The sequence below is a fragment of the Sporothrix brasiliensis genome, assembly GCF_000820605.1.
Source record: "Sporothrix brasiliensis 5110 chromosome Unknown Cont18, whole genome shotgun sequence".
Lineage (NCBI taxonomy): Eukaryota > Fungi > Ascomycota > Sordariomycetes > Ophiostomatales > Ophiostomataceae > Sporothrix > Sporothrix brasiliensis.
In genome coordinates, this window is record NW_024467137.1 from 2,894,633 (window position 1) to 2,920,529 (window position 25,897).

At 56.3% G+C, this 25,897-nt stretch overlaps 6 protein-coding genes across 6 annotated transcripts; 5 read left to right on the top strand and 1 right to left on the bottom strand.

Moving 5' to 3' along the window:
- Positions 1–916: 916 nt before the first annotated feature.
- SPBR_01227 (RNA polymerase 2 holoenzyme mediator complex component) lies at positions 917–4,828 on the top strand (the record flags this gene model as incomplete). The annotated part of the gene is made up of 1 exon (XM_040759538.1): positions 917–4,828. The coding sequence occupies one exon, from the start codon at positions 917–919 to the stop codon at positions 4,826–4,828; it is 3,912 nt and encodes a 1,303-aa protein (XP_040619768.1).
- Positions 4,829–5,849: 1,021 nt separating this feature from the next.
- Positions 5,850–6,849, top strand: SPBR_01888 (capping protein (actin filament) muscle Z-line, beta; the record flags this gene model as incomplete). The annotated part of the gene is made up of 2 exons (XM_040760198.1): positions 5,850–5,878; positions 5,991–6,849. 2 exons carry the CDS (start codon positions 5,850–5,852, stop codon positions 6,847–6,849), a joined length of 888 nt encoding a protein of 295 aa, XP_040619769.1.
- Positions 6,850–12,511: 5,662 nt separating this feature from the next.
- Positions 12,512–13,832, top strand: SPBR_01739 (NAD dependent epimerase dehydratase family protein; the record flags this gene model as incomplete). Its single annotated transcript, XM_040760049.1, has 3 exons — positions 12,512–12,713; positions 12,793–13,093; positions 13,199–13,832. 3 exons carry the CDS (start codon positions 12,512–12,514, stop codon positions 13,830–13,832), a joined length of 1,137 nt encoding a protein of 378 aa, XP_040619770.1.
- A 1,863-nt stretch (positions 13,833–15,695) lies between these two features.
- SPBR_01978 (uncharacterized protein) lies at positions 15,696–16,519 on the top strand (the record flags this gene model as incomplete). The annotated part of the gene is made up of 3 exons (XM_040760287.1): positions 15,696–15,749; positions 15,838–16,204; positions 16,272–16,519. The coding sequence occupies 3 exons, from the start codon at positions 15,696–15,698 to the stop codon at positions 16,517–16,519; spliced, it is 669 nt and encodes a 222-aa protein (XP_040619771.1).
- Positions 16,520–16,993: 474 nt separating this feature from the next.
- On the bottom strand, positions 16,994–17,595 carry SPBR_02060 (cystathionine beta-synthase; the record flags this gene model as incomplete). Its single annotated transcript, XM_040760369.1, has 2 exons — positions 16,994–17,428; positions 17,509–17,595. 2 exons carry the CDS (start codon positions 17,593–17,595, stop codon positions 16,994–16,996), a joined length of 522 nt encoding a protein of 173 aa, XP_040619772.1.
- Positions 17,596–19,234: 1,639 nt separating this feature from the next.
- Positions 19,235–20,407, top strand: SPBR_01816 (solute carrier family 25 (mitochondrial phosphate transporter), member 3; the record flags this gene model as incomplete). Its single annotated transcript, XM_040760126.1, has 1 exon — positions 19,235–20,407. One exon carries the CDS (start codon positions 19,235–19,237, stop codon positions 20,405–20,407), a length of 1,173 nt encoding a protein of 390 aa, XP_040619773.1.
- Positions 20,408–25,897: the final 5,490 nt, after the last annotated feature.

A 25,897-nucleotide genomic window follows, 5' to 3' on the forward strand; every position in this document is an offset into this window, starting at 1 on the left:
TGCCTCTTTTCGTCAATAGCGCCTTCCAATGTCGCTCGAGTCTCCTCGTCCAGGCCTAAATCGTCCATTCGCTTCATTTCTCTAAACCCAACAGAAACAACCAACCAAACAACAACCGGCGCTGGCCAAACGAACGGCACTCCTACTCGACCCTTGCACGTTTGTACACCTCACGTACCCCGTTGTCACTGGGCTCCTTGCCTCTTTGTCCTTCTTTCTCCTTTGTGCGACGCTGTGATTGCGCAGGCCCTTTGCTTTTCGCCTGTCCATCTGTTCTCGACGACAACTCTCACGACGGACTTCACAACTGTCTCTCATCCACGTCTCTGTCTTTCTTCGTCCGTCGACATCTCTTCTCGACCAGAAGCCGACTTCCAGCGTCTGTCAGTGGCTCGCCAACTGCCCGTACTTCCTTCACGTTCGCCTGCGCCCTCTCGTTGTTTGCCCGTGTTTCGTCCTCGTCGAACCACAATCTCGATCCACGATCCGCCATGCAAAGTCCCTAATCGCAGCCTCTTCCCCCCTCGGAAACCAAATCGAGATTGGGGGGCGTCCTTTCCATCAGCGGTTCTCCCCTTCTCTGCATCTTTCGCGTTTTCCAGGCCGGCGGGCGCGCGTCGCGCATCCCGATACTGTCGCGCCGCGATCGTCTTTGATTCGATCGCTGAACGCGCATCGCGAGACATCTCATCACGAACTCGATCTTGAACGACGACACGACTCGCGCATCCAACGGAACGGACGCACGTTTACTCAGCACCTGGCTGAGGCGAACGATCTCGCATTTGCAGAGCCATTCTTGGCCTCTCGCGGTGCCGGGCAACGACTACAGCCGCTCCCATTTGCCGACGGTTTTTGTTTGCTTTTCCGTTGTTCATCTCTTTTGCGTAACTCGCAACCTGCCACCCTTCTCCTGATGGCGGCTGCGATGGAGAACGGCGCGCCGAACGGCAGCGCCGTGCACACAAATCACGATAGAGACGCCAAACTGAGCTCCCCCCGAAAGGCAAACGGTGTCAACGGCGATGTCAGCGGTGCAGACAGAATGGTCAACGGCGACGCATCAACAAGAGCGGAACCATCAACAACCGAGACACCAACAACCTCACAATCATCAAGGATGAACGACCTGCCCGACCAAATTCAACACATCACCACCAACTACGTGCCGCTCGGCTTCCTGCTGCAACGACTCGCCCAAAAGACACACAACAACCTCCAGGATCTCATCCGTGAGCTGGCGCGGAAACCGGTTGCAGGAAGCGGCGGCGCATCAGGCACCCCGCCCGCGCTACCACCGGGCACCGAGGATGGCTCGATCGAGAACATTGAGAAGAAGAAGGCCCTGCTCGACTTTGCGCGCAGCGAGCATGCCAACTGGGTGAAGGCCCTTGTCATCACAGAATGGAGCAAGAAGGCCAGCCAGATCAGCAAGCTCATCGACCTCGAGAACCACATGTTTGAGGAAGAGCTTGTCCGCTATGAGCAAGCGGTGTTCACCATGCTCAACCTCAAGCGCAACTTGAACGCCGCACGTGTGCCGAGTCCCGACCTCAAGACCGCCCTCCACGTCTTGTCGCGAGGCTCCGCCGGCTGGATGCCCGACCTTGGCTTTATCACCCCACCACCGCTCAACGCCCAGGAGCAGCTCAAGAAGCTGGACGACATCAGCACGCTGCTCTCTCTCCGCCTCAACCTCGACGACCACGACACCATCCCCTACTTCTTCCGCAACAACTACTCGATCGCCTCGGGACGTGTCACGTTCAAGGTCCCCGGCGAATTCGAGGTCGACCTGACCCTGGCGAGCGACGACTTCTCCCAACAACTGTGGTTCCTCGACCTGCGGTTCCTTTTCACGCCCGCACCGCGCGACTTGACACCCAGCCTCCGCAAGGCCCTCGAAGACCGCGTGAACAACGTGCTGGGGCTCGAAGGCCTCGCAGGCTGCTACCGCATGCTGCACGAGTATGTGCTGACGCACAAAATCAACGAGCTGCGGCGGCAGGTGAAGGACCTGGCGCGCGGACGGTGGATCGATACGGTGCGCGCCGAACAGCTGAACCGTGCCATTGCGGTGCAGTACTGGACGTCGCGGCACAGCGGGGGCAACCACTACAACAGCGGCGCCGCTGCGGGCCCCACTGGCAGCAGCAACTCCGAGGTTCGCAGTTGGTTTATCATTGGCGTGCACAGCGGACGCGATGCTGCGAGCGCCGACCTTCCCGAGGAGCAAATCACCAGCCGGCTCACACTGCGCTGGTTCCGTGACAACAAGGAGGTGAAGGACCTGGGCGACGACCAGATCAGCGCCATCCTGACCACCATCTTGGCGGAGAGCGAAGAGACGGCCGAGGGCCGAAACCATGACGATGGCAGCACACCACTCTCCGCCACTGTCACCTTGTGCGCCGAGACCGTCCTTCAGCGCATCGTCGCACTGCACGTCGAGCACATCCTGACCGGCATCCACACGAAACTGGCGGCCAAGCCGCTCTTTGCAAAGCGCCTGGCCACCATGCGCCTGCGCATCTCGCGCACCGACGCCAGCGCCTCCTTCCTCGAGATCCAGCTCACAAACGCCGGCGACCGCATATGGGTGCGCATCGACCCCGTAACGGGCCTGTTCTCGCTCTCGCCGCAGAAGTCGCGTGTCGTAACACACAGCGAAATGCGCATCAATGCGGCGGCGGCTGGCGGCTCGTTGGGTGGCGGGTCCGCGGGGACGGGCGGCGACCCTGTGGAGGAGGGCTTCGTCATGCTCGACAACGTCCGAAACCTAGCGGCTCAGGAGGACCTAGGGCGGCGTGCCAAGAGCTTCGGTTGGCTGGTCGTGCGGAACACAGGCCCCGGTGGCGGCCACCTGGTGAAGCCAGACGAGCTGCGGCAGGTGCTGAACCTGCGCGACTCCTACCAAGTCCTGTGGCTCAAGCGACCCGACTGGGCGGCGCCCCAGTGGCACGTCCTGGCGAGTCTCAGCCTCAGCGGTGACCGGTGGTGGCTCGTCAAGCTGGCTGAGCAGCCGACGCCGGCACCCCCGGTACCGGGTCCCGGCCAGCAGCAGCAAGGACCCGCGGCGACCAGCGCAGCGCGCATCGTGATGCAGATGCTGCTTCCCATGGGAACCAGTCCCTCCGATCTCGACGACGCCTTCTTCTCGGACCTCACCATCTATGCGACGGGTGTCTTGGCGCAATACACCGACGCGCATGAGTTGTCGCAGCGGCGCAAGATGGCCCAGGCGACGCGCGTGATCAACCCCTACCTGCCGTCGCGCGCCAAATTACCAGCTATGAGCATCCGGCTGTCCGACCTGTTGTCGACCGGCGCCGCTGCCATCACGGGATCGCAGCCTTCCAACACCACGACAACCATCAACAACCGCTCTATGATACCGCCTACGAACGGCCGCGGAAGGCATGCTCAAGCACAGCGCTGGTGGGCCTCCGACTTCTTGCAGCTGCTCTTCCGCGGTGTCGACATGGACGGCGACGACGAGACAAACAGCGCCGCCGGCGAGCGCCGCCGGCGCATCCGCGTGTTGGCCGAGGCTCGTCTGACCGTCCTAGACCGCAGCAAGTTCCGGCTTCTCGGCAACAGCAGCCGAACGGACCAGGACGTGGCGTTCAACTCCCGCACGGGCCAGTTCTGCCTGTACCTGCGTGCCGCGGTTGGTGAGTCTGTCATCGACACGCTTGTGCGGCGCCTGCGGTCCATTGAGCGCCTCGTGGGCTTCCTCGACGCCATCCGTCGCGAGAGCCGCGTCGTGCACATCCAGACGGTGTCCCTGAGCCGGCTCGTATTCTCGTACAGCGTCGGTCCTGGCAGCCCGCTGTCGCTGGAGGAGAAGCAGAGCCTGACGACCGAGGCAGTGGCGGCCGCTACGGCGGCGGCCAATAGCTGCGGCCGGTGGGACGTCTCTGTCGACCTTTCGAGCTCTGCCCAGGTGCAGCTGCAGCTCGAGCGCGGATGCCCGCATCTGCGCGTGGCCGACTTTCTGAACAATGTCGCCAACGACCCGACGACGTTTGCGGCTGTGCCGTTCTTCTTGACCGCCACACTGTCGCTGCATCGCGCGCTGGACCGCATTGAAGATGCCTGGGAGGGCCTGGTGATGCGCAACGCGGGCATGCTGGGCATCTTCCCCCGCGCGCTCGACTGGTACGTCGTGCGGTTCCTGATTCCGCCTACGCCGCCCAGCGCCGGCGCACCAACGCCGCCGCCCGGTGCGGCGCGCCCGCGCGTGCTGGTTCTGGAGCTGCGCCTTAAGAACCGCCGCAGCGAACTCTTGTGGCAAATCCGGCGCCTCGACAACAACTCGCCGGAGAGCACGGGCGCCCCCGTTCCCGCGGCCCTGGCCAATGCGGCACCCTCGTCGGCGGACGACGACCTCGGCAAGGTGGTGCGGCGTGTCTTTGACGGCAGCGGACCGGGCTGGAAGGGTCTGTTGACGGCCGCCGTTGCCAGCCCGTACCCGGAAAAGAACCCCGAAGAGTCGGCCTCAGCCTCGGCCTCGGCCGGCGGAACGGGCAAACCGGCCCGCAACACTGGCAGCACGGGCATCGAGGACTGTCTGCTGCAGATTGACGAGGGTGTGCGGCAGTTGCTGGCAGGCTCGTTTGCGGCAGCCGCCAGCAACAATGCAGCAGCCCAGCAGCGGCGCGCGCAGGCATTGGCCCAAGCCCAGGCCCAGGCCCAGGCCCAGGCTCAGGCCCAGGCACAGGCCCAGGCGCAACAGCAGAACAACGGCGGCAGCGGCGGCAACAGCAGCAACGGCAACGGATCCAGCGGCGGCATCCCGCAAGCGCAGACGGCCCGCATGGGGTAGGACCACCATATCAGAACGGGCCTGGGCTTGCAGGGATACCAAAGAAGCTTCTGAGCTTTGCGCTTCGGAGAAAGGAGAACAGGGGGAAGAAGAAGAGCGAGAACGACGAATGTGTCTTGTCTGCAGAAGAAGAAAAAACGTAAACCACACCCGGATATACCCCAATGCCCTTTTGCTTTCACCATCATGATACATTTGCTATTTCTTATCGTCTGCGTCTCTCACCAGGAGATGGAAAACATGCGTCGGCCTTTTCTCGTTTTGTTTGTTTGTTTTTATACGCCTTTTATTCTTATTCTTTCTGTATCTTATTTGTTTCTAGCAACCTTTTTGTTTTTCATAGCATGGGACCAACGGACGGGCCAAAAAGGACATTACGGCATAGAGGTGGTAAATACGATAGGCTAGGCAGAGATAATATTCAAATATAAAAGGCCAAAATCACAAGTCGGGCTCTTGGAGGGAGGCAAGTGGCATTGTCGAAGACGAGATGTGTTTTGTGATTATGATGCTTTACGTTTTTTTATTTCGTTTTTATTTTGAGTTGACACCTTTTTTTAAATAAAATAAAATAAAAAATACAACTGAATGCTACTAACAGCCACGGTCTTCGTAAGCAATAAAAAATTAATAAGATACCAAAAACAAAGAGTATGCAGGTCCCTTGTAGATGTTTTGAAGTAAATGCAGAGCCGAATAGAGACCTCGTCACTGTTGTTATTCACCCCATTTTGCACACTAATAATCTTTCATACGTGACGTTTAGGGGATTCCAGGTCGCACGTGATGCCCCGCAATAGAGCTTCCCCCGCCAAGGCACCGCCTGCGACACTCTCGATACAGGCGAAACACTCCCCTCTCTTCTCCGACACTCCAACCTCACCAGACCCCCTTTGTCGCCAACTACCGTCCCAGTCTGTCGGGTTTGTCGCCCAATCCAAGGCAACGTCCTTCCCGCCATCCATCTACAGCTTCATATTCGTGCACAAGGGCAGCGTGTGCCCTTGACCGACCGCCCACGATGCCGGCCGACCCGTTCGATTCCGCTCTGTAGGTTGCATCGATCGTTCATTTGTTCTGTCAATGCCCCAGTTTGTTGATGTCGCGGCCGACGGCACCGTGTGGACGCCCGAGCTTTCGAACCTCGTCGCTAACTGACCAGTGACCTCCTCCGCCGCCTCAACCCCAAACACACAACCGACCACCTGAACAACATCCTCGTGCTTGCGCCCGACCTGACGGAAGACTTGCTGTCGTCGGTTGACCAGCCCCTGACGGTCCGCCGCTGCAAGCAGACGGGCCGCGACTACCTGCTGTGCGACTACAACCGCGACGGCGACTCGTACCGCTCGCCGTGGTCGAACCAGTTTGACCCGCCGCTGGAGAGCGGCCTGAACAAGGCGGGCGGCGGCGGACTCGGCGGCATTGGTGCGGGCGGCGCCAGCGAGGGTGCGGGCGAGGGCGCGGTGCCGGGCGAGCGCGTGCGCAAGATGGAGATCCAGGCGAACGAGGCCTTTGACGTGTACCGCGACATGTACTACGAGGGCGGCGTGTCGAGCGTGTACTTTTGGAACCTGGACGACGGCTTTGCCGGCGTGGTGCTGATGAAGAAGGCGTCTCCGCCGTCCTCCTCCTCGTCGTCGTCGTCGGCGTCGGGTGTGTGGGACTCGATCCACGTGTTTGAGGCCATTGACCGCGGCCGCACGACCAACTACCGGCTGACGTCGACGGTCATCCTGAGCCTCGAGACGGGCGACGGCCACCTCGACCTCAGCGGCAACATGACGCGGCAGCTCGAGCAGGACCTGCCCGTGTCCAACGGCGATGCCAGCCACATTGCCAACATTGGGCGGCTGGTCGAGGACATGGAGAGCAAGATGCGCAACCAGCTGCAGGAGGTGTACTTTGGCAAGGCCAAGGACGTGGTGGGCGACCTGCGCAGTGTGGGCAGTCTGTCCGAGGGCCAGCGGGACCGCGAGACGCACCGCGAGATGATTAGCGGCGTGCGGGGGCGGAGTTGAGTGTTTCTGAGAGAGACCTGTCTATGACCTATGACCTGTTTCTTTGATTTGTTGGCCTTTTGATTCTGCTTGGTACTTTAATTTTGTTTTTGTGCTGCGCGTTGTGTCCCTCCATACAATTAACAGGGCACGTTTACGACTACAGATAGATTCGGGCTCCACGAAATCAACTCGGATGCAAAACGAAGATACGAAGATGAGAAGCAAAATTTAGCGAGTGTGGCAACAGGTCGACTCATGGAAGCGTCGGGCCCGGCAGAGAAATGTTGCGCTGACACTGGTATGGAGCATATCTGTGGAGCAGTTTGCACAGTCGGATCGTTCTACCTTTGTCCTGGGTTTGCCCAAGCAAGTGTTCCCCTGGGTCGGTATCCATGGGACGGACGTGGCCAGGCCCCAGTTCCATCTCCGGTACTGGGACTGGCAAGGCTGTTGCCTGGAAACATGCCATGTCCTTCTGGTCGGTAATTTCCATGTGGGCCGCGGCCCAATGGAAAGAAGCGCAGTCTGAAATGCCCTATGTAACATCGAATATCATTATTTCGAATCTGAAGCGGCACGGCCAGGCCACGACGCTTTCTGGGCTCTGGGCTCTGGGCTCTGGACCCTGGACCCTGGACCCTGCTGAAGAATGTTCTCTTTGCCTTCTTTCGCCCCTCGTCTTTCATTCCCGGGGCCGCCTGGTCTTGTCTCCTTTGAGTTATCGAATCGCCAGAATGCGCGCGCAAGAGAGGCCACAAGGCGGCTCTTTCGCCCTTCTGCACTGCCATCGGATGTACCTCGTGCACCCCATCCTTGTCAGAGACTGGTCGAAACGAGACACGGCGTACAACAAAGAGCCATGGCCATCATGTCAGGACATGACAAGACCGGTAGTCGATGTAGGCCAAAGGACACCGGAGACGCCATCAAGAAGGCGGGAGGAGAAGAGAAAATGCATCCACAAGACAAGATCACAAAAGGACGGATACCGTAGCCTCTCGGCGAGACCCGACGTGTTTTTATGGGAGAGACGTATGACAATATGACAGCGAGGGTGCCACAACGTGACGAGGCGGCAAACACCCACACGAGATATCCATGCGATGTACGACGACGGAGTACGAATGTATAGGAAGAGCACTATGTACTCACACCCTGGTTGCCATCGCCACGGTTTCCACGTTTTCCACGTTGTCGCCCCCAATATCTCGGCTTCTAGCTGGTATGATGCGCCGCAAGTTTCCTTTTTTGTCACGTATCGTTGCATTGGGGGCGCATGGGTCGACGGCTGGTTATTGAAATCAAACTGCACTGCGTGGTATCACGAAGCCCACGGCTCACAACGCCTTGGCTAGACCCACCAAACAAATCTCCGCCAACACCGGGACTACAAGCGATATCACGATCTGTCTTTTTTATGTTTTATGTATTTGATATTTTTTACGTCATTTCTGTTGAAGAGCTTGCTTGACAAGCATTTAACACGTGTCTGACAAGAAGACAAGAAGACAAGAAGACAAGAAAGATGTACTCCATATCTTACATGCACCCACACACTGTTATTTTCGCTTCGTAGGCTAGTGCTGGCGTGGAGGCCCCTGCGCCGTGCTCGCATGCACGCGGTGCGCGTCCTGCCGCTGCAGAATGGAAAGTTTTCTGGGTCTTGTCTTTGCGTCGTCGGGTTCGTTGACGCCCAGCCCCTTTTCCACGCAGACGAGTAATCAAACGGGTGGCAAAAGACGACAAATGAAGACAAATAAAATAAATACTCCGTACAGCTGCGCAATATCAATAAAGAAACATGACACTCTGAAACGTGCAAGGGGACAGAAGCGAGAACAGACTCTTCTAGAAGCGTTGAAACGAGTAATACATTGGAGGGATGCGTGCCTTACTGCTCAATAGTGTGCCACCTCAGACGGATGAGCTGGTTTAGAGCAAGTATTTGGTTTTTTTTTTTTTTTTTTTTTTTTTTTTTTTTTTTTTTGTCCTCAACTTTACTCTGTCGGCGATTCTTCCGCCTGCAGTCTCATTTTCATTTTGTGAGCCCGCCACGGCAATCTTTCTTCTGCTTTTCGCCTCGTTCCGTTCTGGGAATGGCACAGGAAGACGGGATGAGGCGGCATGTTGTGTCTCGTTTGGCGCCCTATCATCAACGGGACGCATGCTGCGGTATAACTGGTGTTGGCCTGGGATGTTGCAGTGGGATGCAGGGAAGTATTCTAGAAGGCCCAGAGGCAATTAAAGACAGAGTGGAGGTGGTGTGGGTAAAGACGCAGGAAGTTTCTGGTTTCTTTACATGTACACAGTACATATGTGAGGGACAGGAAAGGGGCGACGTTCGGAGTACCGTCGGCATGATGGCGGGCAGCAAAGCGGAGAGCCAGCGCCGTTTGGTGGATACCTTTCTTGACAGATGCGAGAGACGAGGTGGACGTGAAGCAACAAAAGCAAGGAGATGTAAACGAAACAGAAACGAATACACTCGGAGTGAGAGACGCAGAGACAAGAAGAGTCAGCGGGCAAAGAAGGTCGGAGAGCCACAGAATGAGCTACGTAGGAGGACATAACCGCAACCGCTTGGACGTCAACGCAACTCGCAGGAAGTAAAGAGAAAAAAAGTAAAAGAAAAAGAAAATATTGCTGGGCTATGAGATGGTGTGTGAGCGACACCAAGGTCTTAGTTCTACTGTCACTTTCCCATGAGGCACCATCAAATAGGAGACAATTTCGGAGACAAAGAATGCGAGACAGGCACGATGTGAAGAGACGTTGGTTGCAAAGGACGCGGAGAGGTCAGGTGGAGGCAAACAAGTGTCGTTGATACGCGGACGGTCAACTTACACAGCATACAGAGTCATCCAACTCCACCTGTTCATGTTGGCAGCCGCGATGCTGCAAGGGGCCGGCACGCAGAGGGAAGGCACACATGCATATGCACGCTGCCAGAGAGGGCAAGCACGATGGGAGTTTGCACAGAAAGGGAAACACGACAGCAGTATGTTGTACTGCAGTGTACTACGGTGTGATACGGCGTACTTTCCTGTCGGAGGCGTGTTTGTGTTCTCACACATCGCCTGCCTTCCTAAATCAATATCTCGTTGCTTCGCGCCTTCCTCGCCTTCCACTACCATATCGACCGTTTTCGCACACGCCGTTAGCTCTCCTTTCTCGTCGATATAATTACTTCTTCCACTCTTCTAGCTCGTGGAGAAGCATTGAATAGCCCCGTCTTTGTTCCCCTGTCGTCGCCTGTTCGTCATCCGTCATCTGTTACAAAGCCGCTAGTCTCGCTCGATCACGCCCGAAGGGACGCAGTTGGGAATTGGAGGACGACGGCCTGGCTGGGATGGCGGCAAGGAAGGTACGGCGCTGTGGTGAGAACAGAAAGAGCGGTGGGTGAATACAAGGTTCATGCCGAGTACGGAGAAGGAAGTAGAAGCCCGACGTAAACATTAAAAGGAAGGTGCAATGCAGAACTTCGAAGCGCATGGAGCAGCCCGCCTTCTTCTAGACAATATCAATATGGGCAGGAGCCGATTGTGAGCCGACTCCCGAGGCATCGTACGTCGTATTTCTATTTCTCCATGCGTCGTACGCATATATCAAAACAACGATTCACCGTTGCAAATGCCCCGACACATACGACGTAATTGCATTACACCTTAATGTCCGTGTTTGTTCTGGATCTTCGGAAGATGCTGTCATCGACCTGACACGGGCGCTTGAAACCCAGACAGTGTCCTCCCCTCCATCTCGTCCTTGCTCCTGGTCAAGCCAAACAGAGCGGAAAGTACTTCGTACCACAGTAAGATTTGCATAAAGAAGCGTCCCCACATACAAAAGTAACCAAACAGGCCTGGTCTGCAGCGGCAACGGCGGCGACTTCGGCCAGGCCCACGACCGTCAACGCCTGTCCTGATTCCACTGCCATGGCGCTCTCAGACCAAGAGGAAAAAGGCATGTCGCCGTTTGGGAGCCGTTTGGAAAGGGAAAGACATTCGGCATTCAGTCGTTTCCCCCCGACTACAGAATACATATTGCCCCGTATCTTGTTCCCATTTTAGCCCTCGAGCGTCTCATGCCCTGATGCCCAGCGACCTCCTCTCCCCTGTCGTGTTTGCCTCCTGCCTTCACCTCGTGCCTCACCTCCCCCTCCGTCTTTAGGCCGTCCGTGGCTTCCACCCGCCTTATCCCCTTTCTCTCACCTCTGGCCGCACCAGCACCGTCCTGCTTGTACAAGTCCTGCTGTCAACCCCCGGCCACTCCTTTCTCATATTCCCCAGCATTGAAACCTGCAGCCAGACACAGAGTCTGCTGGTTTTGTCTCGCTCCACATACCTTGCTTTTTCTGCAGGACATACCCTCCACCTGGGAAGCCGACCTGCATTTTTGTCTCTGCTGCATGGCCCCTGTCCAATCCTAGCCGTTCTGTACCGCAGCAAGCCTTTACGACTTTACTTGATATTTCTTATTTTATTCTGACGGTGCATTTTTGCTTCATTTGCCTCGTGGTGAGCCGTGTCTATTTCTTTTGACTATTTCTTTTGTCTATTTCTCTTGTCTCTTTCTCTTGCCTCTTTTCCTCTGTCTTTCGCTCCTGCATTTCAAACCCCAAACCGCAATTGCTTTTGTTGGTAGGTCCCGACGCTCTTTCCATTTCTGCGTCCGTCTGTCGCTTTCGTCTCTGTTCTTCCTTGGCTCCTTCCGTTTCCCTTCTTTACCTCGTTTCTCCTTTCTTGTTTTTTTTTTTTTTTTTTTTTTTTTTTTCTTCTTCTCTTCTCTTCCCTTCTTTTCTTTTCCGCAATTTTCACAAGTTCTCGCGCCCCCCTTTTCTTACAAAGTACGTCGTTCGCCTGGTGATCTTTTGTCCGCCTCCTACATCTTCCATTGTCCTTTTTTCCATTCGGCTTCGGCCACCTTAATTAACCATACGTTCCACGCTCGACCTAAGCCAAAGTGCCCGCTGCCCGCCCGCGAACCGCCCGCCCCCTCCTAAATCAAACAAGCTAACTCGGCTCGTCTAGCACCTCGCGCTCTTCGTTCCCTCTGCCTTACGGAAACCCGCTCGACTAAACAGCTATAGGACGAGAGATATATCTCCTGGCACTCTCCCGCCTCCCCTGACCCTGATCCCACAACCGACAGGAACGCCAACATTTTCCAACAATCCCGTCTAAAATAAGGGGTCCCTTTCTCACGAATTTCATTCACATACGACCGCCAAAACGAACTGACATCGACTTACCATCAGCTTGCCACCTGCTCGAGACAACTTGCTGGTAGCTAAATACGCAACCTGGCACTCCTCGCTGCCCCTTACTTCGACCTTCCCCGCGTTGACTGCCGGCGCTGTCTGGGCCAATCCGCAAATCAGCAAGCGGCGCAGAGCACGAAACGACGCCAACGACATAGAAGTCACATCTGGGCGACTGGAGAACTAAAGAGCAAGCTCCCGGGAACGATACGACGCGGAGGGACCGGCAATTGGTTGGCGGTCGATACGATTCGGGGTACTTTCGCTGGGCTCATTTATCTCGCGAGATACAAGTCCAAGGAACTAGGCGACACAGGACGAAGACGGTTCTTTGCAGTCTGAACCAGGACGCAAGACCAGAACAGAAGCGACTCGACGACGCTGTACCGCCCGCCAATTCCGCCAATACACCACTCCACAACCATGACGGACAAGCCCTCCGTCCTCATCATCGGTGGCCTCGGCTACATTGGCCGCTTCCTCGCTCGCTACATCCACGACAACGAGCTGGCCTCGGAGATCCGCCTTGTCGACAAAGTTCTCCCGCAGCTGGCATGGCTGGCCCCCGAGTTTAAAGAGGCGTGCTCCGGCTCCAATTTCATGCAGGCCGATGCAAGCAGAGAGCGTAAGTCCACAGCATTCCTTGCAAAATGTCAGCATCTCACGTCACTGGCGCCATGTCACTGTATTGACGTTCCATGTAGAATCACTGGCACGGATATTCGACCGTGCCGACGGCTCGCAGTGGGACTACGTCTTTAACTGCGGCGGCGAGACGCGCTATTCACAGGACGACGAGGTGTACCGCCTGCGGTCATTAGGGCTGTCGCTCGCTGTCGGCCAAGAGGCCGCCAAGCGGGGCGTCAAGGCGTTTGTCGAGCTCAGCACGGGCATGGTCTACAAGCCCGATTCCAAGGCGAGCGAGGAGTCCGACAAGCTCAAGCCGTGGAGCCGCATTGCCGTTTTCAAGCTGCAGGCCGAGGAGCAGCTGGCCAAGATTGAGGGGTATGTTTCTCTCTGTTTCCCTCTCTGTTTCCCTCTCTGGTTCTCGTTTTTGCTTCTCTCTCGTCTTGCACCCGGTGCAAAATGTACCACCTGCTGACCATGCAGACTCAACCTTGTCATCATCCGCCTCGCACACGTGTACGGCCCGTACGCCTCGCAGTGGGTCGCCACCGCACTGAGCATGGCCCGCGTCTACAAGGACCTCGACGAGGAGATGAAGTGGCTGTGGACCAAGGACCTGCGCACCAACACCGTCCACATTGACGACGTCACCCGCGCGCTCTGGGAGACCACGCACTGGTACGCCAAGCGCGGCGGCCGCGAGGAGTGGGATGCCAAGGCCATGGGCACCGCCGTGCCCGTGTTCAACGTTGTCGACAAGGGCGCCACCACGCAGGGCACCATGGCTGGCATCATTGCCGAGACGTTTGGCATCAAGACCGGCTTCCAGGGCCAGCTCATTAGCACCTTTGCGCGCCTGAACATGGACAGTGTCGTCGAGGACGTCAACGACGAGCTGCTGGGGCCGTGGGCCAACCTGCTGGCGGCAGCCGGAATCACGCGCCCTGGCCCGCTCACGCCATTCATGGAGAAGGAGCTACTCAAGGACACAGACCTCAGCATGAACGGCAGCCGGCTGGAGCGTGTTGTCGGCTTCCAGTACAACAAACCCGAAATCACGGCGGAGCTGGTGGCCGAGGTGATTGAGAGCTACAAGAAGATGAACTGGTGGCCATAGCACGAACCGCACAGCATGGACCGACCCGTACGTGACGAGCGGCCGGTGTGCTCCCCACCGCCCGCCCTGCCTCGCCTCTCTCGTGACTACCCGTGACTACCTACTCAGCACATCTTACCTTGTTGTAATATTCTGGCCATTCTGATTTATTTCTCTTTCCATTGTTTCTATTCTCCTCTGGAAGCTTGCGGTTGCATACCGGAGCGGTGTACCATTACGATATCCGGGCTCTATTTTCTTTCTTCGTCCGGGTTGGCCGTTTTTATTCTTTTTTATTCTTTTTATTCTTTTTCGTTGAGTTCTTTTTGCTCATGCACATTTTGGTTTCACCCGGTCCACCCGGTCTTAAAAATCTATAATCATATTGTTGATATCCTCCACACACGGGCCGGTACTTCCACACCAACGGCATGCTCAGACCAAGACATACACATATACACAACACGCAAACTTAACTTGCACATGAAAAATATGCATTTGGTTACATCTAATTAGTTGCCCAACAGCTGAGCTTCTTCCCTAACCAGCTGTTCCGCTTGGTACCTCGTACCCTTGCCGAACCGACTTCATACGTCATGACTCAGTCATACCTTTCTACGTTACAATACTCTTTTGGTACGTCAAGCTACTCTGGTTGCTGTGGCCCGAGAAACAACCCCCACGGGGCCTTCTTGGAGAGGCCCAAAAGGGACAATGACCGACGGCCGGCGGCCAGCGCCACACCTTGACCAATGGTACTTTTAGCGAAAGCCCGCCGCCCTTGCTTAGCGTCGAGATGACATGATAGCGATCTGATTCGCATTTGCCCAACGAGCCCGTTCTTTAGTGATTTTCCACAAGTGTACGTGCACGGGGCCGAACGTGTGAAAATGAGGGGTAGGCAGTGGGGAGGGGGAAAGGCCAAACCTGGGGCAAGGTGAGGCTCAAGTTTCGTGGCCCGTGTTGGCCTCTGGCCTCTGTTGGGCGCAGTGCATGACTGTGTGACCACCGCTGTGAGGTCAACGAACCGGGCAGGACACATGCAATGGCTGCAGGGGAAGCGACGGCAGAACGGCTCGGAACCGGGAGTGGCACCATGCGAGTGCTACGACGGAACAGGGGAAGGTGTGTTGCCCTTTGATAATCGTAACAGGAAGGAGGCCTACGACGTAGTTTGGTTATTTCTCATCATCGCTCGGCCGCCTGACGACATGGAAGGTGCGTGTGCAGGCGCGCACAGAAAAGGCATGCGCTCTGGTAGAGATTTGGGACGCGGGTGGGGCTGGCGGTATTACGAGGATGGGGTACGGTGGAGGAAAGAGCGAGGGACAAACGTCAAAACATGTGAAAGTGGCTTTTTGGTTAGCGGAAAGCGGGCAAGAACCACGGCTTGTTTTGCTCGCCAGCCGTCGCAGTGTGTGAGTGTGAAAAAGTGGTCCGTAACCACATGCGAGAAAACGAGAAAAAAAAAGTAGACCCAGTAGACCCTTGTCTCGCCCAAAAAGGTCAACAGAAAGTGACGCTGGTGTGAGTTTCCCCCTCGGCTTCTCTTTTGATGATAGTCCTTCCTTGCCTGCTTGCCTTGTATTTTTGTACGTTTTGCTTGGGGAAACGACCGGCCCTAATGTCCACTTTTGCTCGTTAGCTCCTCCCCTCCTTGTTCGTCCCCAGGACAGTCTCTCCTTCCCCAGAATAGTCGACTCTGTATTTAATATTGCGGCAACCGCTCCATCGGACAGGCTGCCCTTTTCTCTTCCCTCTCCTTCTTTCCCATTTCCATCCGACCAGCATCCCCAAGTCAACCCCTTGCTTTCCCCGCATTCTCTCCCACATCGTACTTCACCTCTACCTCGTGCCTCACCAACGCCGCACACCACTGTCACCATGGCCGCCCCCGCGAGCAAGACCATCCACAACCTGAACGGAAAATGGCAGATGGTAGGTAGCAGCACGGAGCTCCAAGGCCGAACGGGAAACCGTGCTATTTCCTGTTTCATTGCTGGGCGGCGACTAACACCCCTCCCAGAACAAGTCCCTGTCCGGTGACTTTGGCGCCGTCCTCAGCCTCCAGGGCATCGGCTTCCTCGTGCGCAAGGCCATCAGCGCCGGCACCATTACCCTGCACGTCTCCCAGATCCAGGCGCCACCGTCCGAGCCCAGCGAGGATCCCATTGAGGGGTCCGCCAAGACCGAGAACGTCACCCACATCAACATTGACCAGACCATGACCGGCGGCATCAAGGGCACCACCGAGCGCCGCTGCGTCGACAACCGCCGCCGCGAGCACTCCGACTGGCTGTTCGGCCACGTTGTCGGCCGCACGCTCTTCTACAAGGGCCCCGGTGCTGCTGTCGCTCTTGCCAAGGACTTTCCCGATGCGTTCCTGGCCGAGGGTGCGTTACGCCCGTCCCCGTGACAAAAAGTCGTGTTTTCAATACTAACGTGTGTGCGTGTGCGCAGGCTGGCCGGAGGATGGCGAGGACCTGCTGGTGAGCTACGTCAAGAACCTGGACAAAGCCGGCGGCTGGGAGGCGACGCAGGTGTGGGGTTTCCAGACGGCCAAGGACGGCACGCGCCGGTACGTGCGCAACATCGTCGTCACCAAGGGCGAGGGCAGCAGCCAGCAGCGCGTGACCGTCCAGCTGATCTACGACTTCCTTGGTGAGCTGGACGACGCCAAGGCCGACGATGGCGACCTGACCTACTAAGGTAGGATCAGGATCACGGTTGTGTGAAAACGAGTTTGGGACAAGGGACCACGAGAAGGTGCCTGTTGTTTTCCCAATCGACATGATTTTCCGTCTTCTCTGCTGTCGATCTTTCTCGCATGTTGGGCCACTCCATACCATTCAGGTCTTCGCGAGGCTGCTCCTGTACCTCGCAGTCGGATGTTTGCTTTTCCTTTTTAGAGTAAGCTACATATGACGTACTATGCGTAACGATACGAAGACATAATACAAGGGGACTTTTATGACGGTATGAAATGGCATGTAGCAAGAAAATTGAACTGCGTCTAATCGTGTTGAATCGTGTCCGTCGCATGACGCCCAGGTACCATCTTTTTTGCCTTCTTTGTTGTGAAACCATGTAACCCCAAACGCCCATATGCTGTTGAGAGGACGAACACCGTAGCAAAACAACAACAACAATGACGACCCATTCCGTCCACACGGCCTCCCATTCTACGCCGGCCGCCGCTTCACAAACTCTTCCAAGTCCGCGGCCGTCGCCACGCCCAGCACAAATCGCCGCCGCTCGTCCGTGATCACGGCAAACTGCTGCGCCTCGCCCCGCGTCATGGCGCCGGCAAAGAAGGCCTCTAGCTGCTCGAGCGGTGTCTGCATCGTAATCACCCGGTACGCACGGCCCTGCCGCCGGAAGCCGAAGCGCGTCATCGCCGCGCTGCTGCCCAGCTTGTCGTCGGGCGCGACCTGGCCCGCCGCCAGCAGGCGCTGCAGCTGCGGCATCGAGACGTATCCGAGCAGCGCCCGCGTGGTGCCGTCGACGACGGTGAGGTGGGTAAAGTCGCGCTCGAAGGCGGCATTGATGGCCTGGCCGACCGTGTCGGAGGGGGTGAGGGAGAGGGCGGCCGGCGGCTCGAGGTCCTCGACGGTGGCCTTGGGAACGTGGGTTAGCAAAAAAAAGGGCGCTCGTATTGTGCAAGAATGCAAGACCGAACTTCGCAGCAAGGACTCACCCCCCGGTAGCGGTCAGTCCACTTGGAGACAAACGGCTCGGTAGCGCCGGCACTCGCGGTGCCGGCCGGAGCGGCAACGTCGGCCATCGTGGGGAGACGAGAGAAAGTGCGGGGCGTGTTGTTGTAGGCGGTCAAAGTTAGGTAGGATTCGACAATGGTGGTGAATTCGTCTGGCCTGCTGTCCGATCTGCTCCGTTGGGGACTGGTGATGAGTTGTATTGGGCACGACGCAGCGTTTCGGAGGGAATGGGCGACTGCATCTTCTTGGCTTCTCCCCTCGTCGTTTTGTCAGTCTGACTCCATCGTCACTAGCCTCTTTTGCAGGTCACGTGCTCTTCCTTGACAAGTGAGATCTTGGCCAGCATGCTCACAAACCCCCACGTCGGGGTAGCACGCAATTGATTTCTACAATGTTCGGTTTCTCTTGCTTGCTTGCAAATGCTTTTCATTTTTCTCTCTTGTTCTCGCGTTCGCTCCGCTCGAGCACATCAGCAGCTGGATGCTCCTTGCTTGGCGTAGATGCAATGTGGATACCTGTGCACGTGACTTGCGAAACCGCGTTGGCTCCGTTCTTGGGTGGAGACACACGGAAGACGTCGGCACGCGGGGCCGCTCTGATCGATCGCTCTTACCTTTGCTGTTGTAGACCTCAGCATGGCATCGGGGGAAAGAACGGCAGGCATGCTTCTCGAAGTTTTCGTTGGTCTTTATCAAGCTGCGAGTGCCAGCCTTGTGTTCTCTTCGCATGGCCCCAAGGACACATCATGGAGAAAAAGGCGAGGTGATCTCCTAGCTCCTTCTCTAATTCATTACGTCACTTGGTTGTTCGTGTGCAGCTCGTGTGAGTGCTGTGCGACCGTGGACCGACATGCAAATTGACCAGAAAGCTGGAAAAGTTCGGCCATGTCGCCATTCGTTTGGAAGGGCTTCTTCGGCGCAATCACAAGCATGTCGTTGCAGTTGGTTTTCTTGAGGCAGCGCGCCGTGGTGTCCAAAGCAATATGAGGTTGTCCGGTACCTGCACCGAAGCATAGCAGCTGTTGGCCCGGCTGACATCATGGAAATTGCGCACACAACACACATGCCTCGGGGATAGCACTCAGCCAACACCCCGATCCTTTGACATTGTGTCTTTTTGCACGGCCAAGCACTGGCGATTCCACATTTGTACTTTATACGCCGCTTTGCTGTCCAGATCAGGTAATTCGATGTTGCTGGTGCTCCGGGTAGCTCCTGCCCGCAAGGTGCACAGTTGCGTCCGCTCGTTCTTTCCGGAACAGAGCCAGAGAGCTTCGCAAAGGAGGGGGTGTTACTGAAACAAAGGAGGGAAGGAGCAACCAACCGGGCCTACCAGTTTGTATCGCCCATTCCCTGCGCTGGGCCTCCGTAATTTTTTCTTAGTCAATAGCACGTTCGGCAAACGATCTCGATTGGATTGGCTTCGATTTCTCGTTTGTGTGATCTGGTCCTCCCTTTTCTTGTCACTGCCATTCCGATTCGCATCGCCAACAACAGCTTTGCATCGTTGTTTTTTGCCGCCCTGATTCTCTACACACCCCCGTGAGTATCCTCTTTGTAGATTGGCTCGTGATTCGTGACTCTGGACGCTGTTCCTTGATTCGTTGGCATCGTCAGATATCGCGATGCCGCACTTTCTTACCAACGCTAATCCCGTGCCTTCGCCCAGACTCTTGCCGTCTCCCCTCTTTCCTATACATCGCTCACCATGGCGTCGTCGTTCTTCTTCCCGCGACCCGATACCCTGAAGAGGGGCTTCAACACCACCGGCAGCGGCCCCGCAGGCACGCGTGGCCTGCCGCCCCCGTTCCGCCCGGAACTCTGTGTCGCGTACTCCGTCGTCGATGACGCCAAGGGCAAGGCGCAGAAGCTCAGTGCCGAAGCCCAGAAGGAATTTGAAAAGGGCACCGCAGCGGCCTCCAGCGCCGTGTCCAGGATCACGCCCCCGGCCAAGGCGCCCGGCATCGAGCTGTACTCGGGCAGCTACTACGCTGCGTGCACATTTGGCGGCATGCTGGCGTGTGGTCTGACGCACACGGCGGTCACGCCGCTTGACCTCGTCAAGGTGCGTCGCCAGGTCGATTCCAGCCTGTACAAGAGCAACGTGCAGGGCTGGGGCCTGATCTACCGGGCCGAGGGGCTGCGCGGCATCTTTACGGGCTGGAGCCCCACGCTGTTTGGCTACTCGGCGCAGGGCGCGTTCAAGTACGGCTGGTACGAGTACTTCAAGAAGACGTACTCGGACATTGTCGGGCCCGAGCGCGCCCACACCTACAAGACGAGCGTCTACCTGGCGGCGTCGGCGTCGGCCGAGTTCTTGGCCGACATTGCCCTGTGCCCCTTTGAGGCGGTCAAGGTGCGCATGCAGGGCAGCCTGCAGTCCCCGTACCGCGGCACGTTTGACGGCATCAGCAAGATCATGGCGGCCGAGGGCCTCGGCGGCCTCTACAAGGGCCTGTACCCGCTGTGGGCGCGGCAGATCCCCTACACCATGATGAAGTTTGCGTCCTTTGAGACCATTGTCGACATGATTTACGCGCGCCTGCCCGGCGCCAAGAGCGACTACGGCAAGGCCGCGCAGACGGGCGTGTCGTTTACGGGCGGCTACCTGGCCGGCATTCTGTGCGCCATTGTCTCGCACCCGGCCGACGTCATGGTCAGCAAGCTCAATGCGTACCGCAAGCCGGGCGAGGCCTTTGGCGCCGTGGTGTCGCGCATTTACGGCGACATTGGCTTTGGCGGCCTGTGGAACGGCCTGGGCGTGCGCATCATCATGATCGGCACGCTGACGGGTCTGCAGTGGATGATCTACGACTACTTCAAGATCTTCATGGGCTTGCCGACGACGGGCGGTGCGCCGCCGCCGGAGCAGAAGAAGTAGGGAGGTAGCGGGAGCCGTTCGGAATGGTCGTCGAGTGCCAATGTCGACTCGATGTCGATTCGATCTTGATTCCGATGCCGATGTTGGAGCTACTGTAGTATCGGTGGCCTTTCTGGAACGTTCGAATTTCATCAGATTGTCTAATATGTCTGTCACGTTGATTGTTCCTTCCTCGTCTCTGTTTTTTCCTTTCTCTTCTATTTTCGTTTTTGTTTCTTGCGCACTTTCTGTTGTCGACGATATGAACAAAAACAATATAATCAGTGAAATCACTTTGACATCACCTCTCCGCTATCTCGGCTCGAGCGAGTATTTGTCTGGTGGCCCTGCCCTCCTCCGCATCAAAACACGCAGCGGGCTGGAGAGATCGAATGTGTCCGCAAAAGGGAGAGCGGTGGAGACAAGGAATGGAGTATCAGTTCGTATTTCCATGAAATCACATTGTATACATGCCATGGCACAACTAAAACTCCGCGGAGGCTGGCCTTTACCTTTTCTCACCTTACAAGCTGGCACATACCGGACATATGCTACATCCAGAACACCAAAAGTCCCGCCAGTCCACGCCACTCCGCAAATACATCACGGTGGCTTTGCTATTTTGTGTGCTTGTTTAGGCGGTGCTGCTCCCAAAGTCCTCCGATCTTCCCATGGCTAACATGCAAGTCAGAATCGCTTCTGCGCGGTCGGTCGTTTTTGGTGGCTCTTAGGACTCCATTCTCTCTACAAAGGTACGTTGAAGTCCCTTGGGTTGCATGCACCAGCAGACACCCTAGGACGTTTGGCATGCTTAGGGTTTTACAATGGCATTCAGTGGGTTTCAACGTCGACGTGCTTGTCCTCGGACACATTTCAGTCGAACTGCATCACGAACGGCACCACATTGGATGCACGAGATGGACAGAAGAGCAAGGCCGGAAAGGCAGCCAACATGGGAAAGGAACAGGGAAGTGCGCCTCATTTGCCGTTCCCGATCCCGCAAGACCTCCGTTATCCCAAACCAACGAGAGCACAGCCATGCAGACAGTCAGCCAGTCTAACGGCTTTCGACAACACACTGACTCTGATGCATCCGATCGTGTGCCAACAGCCAACAGCCAACACGAGTCTCTCGTCTGGGTAATTTGCTATGCCAGCAGCGTTTCACCCGTCTCTCTTCTTGTCTGCTCTCACCCCAGCTCATTCTCTTTGTCCCCGACCGCTCCCCTCTCTTCCCCTCCTACGACGTGTTCTGTCATGCGGCGCTTTCTCGGTTCAAAACGGCTCTACCCCGATTTCTTGGAGAGCAAACCGGATCGCTCGTAGCACATCGTACGACGTAAGATACATGCAATATCCAGCCCTACCTGTGGCATTTTGTCAGCGCCCTTCAAAAGAGGTGGCAACTAAGCCCTGTGCGTCGCCGCTCGTATAGAGGGGCACGGTGGTGAACTTGTGCAGACTGGAGACAAGGCTAAGTAAGAGAGTGTCTCACGGGTGTTGGTTTGGCTGATTTTGGCTGATTTTGGCTTGCTTTTGCAAGTTACGATCGTGCATTTGCCCTGGCGTGTCCCATCGAACACAACACACTGTGTCGCTCACTTTCCCAGCAGGGCCATAGGCCGTCCGTCCCTGTGGTTCGTCACACCACAGCACTTGCCGCTTTCCGCGTGGCATTTTTGAGGTCGTTCGTTCCTCCCACAGTTTGTTTGAGACAGCCTCTACCTCGTTCTTCCTCTGCTTCGCCATTTCTGGACCCTGCAATTGCCTAAAAGTAGCGCAACCGTGCTAGCCCTTCCCCGCCCACCTGGCGAACCATGGCCGTCAAAAACGTGGTTGGGGATGGTGCCAAATAAAGCAATAAAATATAGAGTTAAAAAAAATTGTAAAATCAACAAAGAAACAAGAAAAGCAGCCGCCCTTCCCCCTGGCAAGCCTAACAAGTTCTGACGAGTCGCACGAATAGCACCAAAGCACACTTGACGTTAGCACGCGCCCCCTCATTCTACTGCGCTTCCCGTGAACTTGTCTCTACCCGGTCCTTTCCAAGGGTTGACGTTTTGCAAATCAGTGTCAAAATAAGGCCTGACAGACGGTCGGTGTCGGTTATGTGACCCCACTTCTGGCCGTCGTTCTTGCCTACTTTGTGCTTTCCGTGGTGTTGGGTTGCGTCCAAAGAGAGAGACCGAGTCCAAAGAAGATGGGACGAGAAAGAGGACAAAAACAGGCGTGTGACCAGCCCGGGGCATCGTGCATTGGCGTATTGGCCAAACCCATTTGCTTTGTGTGGTCGTACTTTTGGGCATTGCGTTGCACATATTTGGCGGGCGGTGCTCCTTGCGACGCTGGACATCGGCGCGCTACGCCGGGCAGTTCCTTCCCAGTCCTCTTCGTTGCTCTTTCCCTTTGGTAACTTACGGTAGGTATCTACTGGCGGTTCGGGCTCACCCACCATCTCACCCACAATTGTCCAAGTACCTTCCATTGGAAAAATGCGCCTTTAGCTGCCTCGGGGACCTGCCTAAAGTGTTTGGCGCTGTTGCATCAGCGTGGAACTCCTGCCGCCAAAAGGCAAGAGAATGGGGCATTTAGGGCCCTCTTTGCCTGCCACTTCTCACGTGGTAAGTTGGAGGAGAGTGAGTCCTGATAGCCAGGGGCCCACGCTGTCATGTCAGCTAAAGGGCAGGCGCTATTCCTGGACGACGCTGTCCGTTCGTCTGGCCTCGTCATCTCCCAGCTTTGCGGTTCTTCCACACGGTCCGCCGTTTCGTTTACGACGTGGGACCTTCTCTTCTCCACGCACTCGAAGAAAGGGCTGATTTCCAAGCATGCTCAGGGCTCAGGGCAGGCAGGATACGGAGTATTGCCAGCTCGACAAATCACGATATCGATCCGTCCACCGCCGACTTGCCACATCTCCAATTCGTTTTGATCGTTGCCTGTTCTGTGGCCCCCCCCTCTCTATTTTGCCTGTGAAAACCAACAGAGGAACCCTCCCCGTTGCCACCCTGTTTTGGGGGATTTGTGGCCCTCGATCAAGCCTTGTCCGTTCTTGGGCCTTGCAACGCATAATCCGTACCCGCCATCCGACGCTCTTGCTACCCTGCATGGCCGTCCACCCCCCCAGCCAACTCGAGCTCAACTACTAACGCAGCGTTGGATACTCTTGATATGAACATTGCGATTGTCCCTGCAGCAACATGGCAGCCAACCTCCTTGAAAGACTCATGCCAACTTCTGGTGTGGTTGTCTCTGCCAGTTTTGCCGGTTGAACATGCTTGTCTGTTGGTTGTCTACTGTGACTTCTCGGGATGTATCTGACTTTGATACTCCGTCGTAAGTCCTGAGTTCCTTTCCCGCCTAGCGCCAAAGTCGTGTGTTGTGCTCCTTTTGTCAGTAGGCACATGTCGCCTCCTGGTCCACCCCCTCTTCTGCCACTTGGGGCCGCTTTTCCTCCGCCTTTCGTCGGAATTACAGGTCCCCTGCACCGGTCTTTGGCACCCCATTGTTTTTGCACCTATTGCTAAAATAGACGGGGCACAGACAGTGGAGGGAGCGACACAACCCTTGCTGATGGGGTAAAAACCTGCTGGTCCAATCCCATGGCTCCCAGCACCTGCACACCAAAATTAGCGCTGCAACGGGGGAGGGGGGACGAGGAGGGAACGAAGCCAGAAGCGGACATCGAACATTGCTTTCTTTACCTGCCCCTTGCTGTTTGCCCACGACAAAAGGCGTTTCGTGGAGCAACAAACAGGATGCCAGCGAACTGTGCGGACGATGCTCTGGTCTCCGCCGTCCGCGCCTGCTCGAACGAGCAATGAGCATAGAATCGAACCCAGAAAGTCGCCCGCAGTCCCCCCTCCTTCCCGATCCATGACCCGCCTGACGCAAGACACGAGAATGGCTAGGATGGGCAGGAACGACTGACTTTGGCGAGAGGCAAAAAATGTATTCCATCTCACCCCAACTTGTTTCTTGGCGGCGCTGTCCGAGTCTCCGTTCGTCGTAGTATCGTTGCAGTGGCCGACAAAGATGCATGAAGCACTGCGAAGCTTGTATATCGTCATCTTGCAATCAAAGACAAGACTGCTGTTGACCTGGCGCCGTCCGTTTCTCAACGGCTGTGGCATGTCCTGTAGTCCACGAACGGAGAAACCGCAACCCAGAGCCTACCCAAACTGAGCTCCTTCCTGTGTTCTGATTCCTTGGCCTCTCGTTCTCTCCTGCCAAGAACGTCCAAGCCCTGGACCGGAGGCCAACAGCGACCTTATTATGCGCTGGAGTGCGCCTTCCTCTCTACATGTCCAAAGCTCCTTCCCTTCTCTCTGTGCTCTTCGTTTTGGCACCTGTTTCTTGTTTATTTTTCTGTTGTTTGTAAATTTGACTGCCTTTTGTCTCCCTTTTCTCATTCTTCTTCTCCCGTCGTTTACCCAAGACATCACCAACCCACTCTGTCGTTGCTCACCACCAGTGCGTGGACCGTGGTTGCCACATGAGCTGTTAGTGGTCGCTGGATGCTCTGGGTCGGCACAGCACCAGGTAATTATCTTACATCGCATCGACTTGCACCGCTAAAGCCGCCGTCAAGACGGCGTGTCAATGCCTCGTCCTCTTGCCCACCAAACCGCTTGACCAGTGCGTCCCAGCTTTGCGTCTCGGCTACCCTTTGCATCGGCCATTTGAAACCAGCAATTCGAACCGTCTTTCCACCGTGCCGCCCGCTCGTGCCCACAACTGACTCTCGCCAGCCATCCCGCCTTTCCCACGGACGTCGCCTTACGACGCCCAGCCATTTCCTATTGACTGACACCTGGACAGCTCAGCTTCACCGGGCCTCGAGCCTCGACGTCCCAGCTTCCCTCTCGCCCGGCTGTGCACCCTTGAACTCCGTCCCGTTTCGCGATTCGCTGGGGCCTTTGCCTCGTTTTATTTTCTTTATTTTTGGACCCTGCCTGCGATTTGGCCGTTTCCCGATTTTCTTGTTTTTATTATTTATCTTTCCCTTTATTTGTCCAAGTCCCTGATTATCGAATCTTTACGACACACATTTACGCCCGCCCAAGCTTCTTCTGTCTCCTTGTGTCTTCTCCCGTCTCTGTCGATTTCGGCGACGTCAGACTACCAAATACGCACTCGCCTTCGTTGCAGCATCTCAAGCTTCTGGCTTCTGGCTTGTTTTCCATCCAACGAACTCGTCATCTCTGATCCTCAACACTTTGGCCTGCACTTGTCCATTTGTGCTTTGTGTTTGGCTCACAACGGACTAGCCGATCCAGCCTTCCCCTGCGTTTCCGTCCCCAGGATCCTTCTAAAACAAAGAACACGCTCTCTCTACTGCGTCCATACCTCGAAAAATCCCCAACTCGTTTTTACTGCACCCGACCTAGCCAACTGGCTGGCTGCCTTTCATTTTCTGGCGCGCCATTTTCCTGGCAAAGTTCCAGAGGATACGACGTACACAGTTCTTTCCCCTCCCCCAAGTCTTCGACCTAGACCGGATTCCGCACA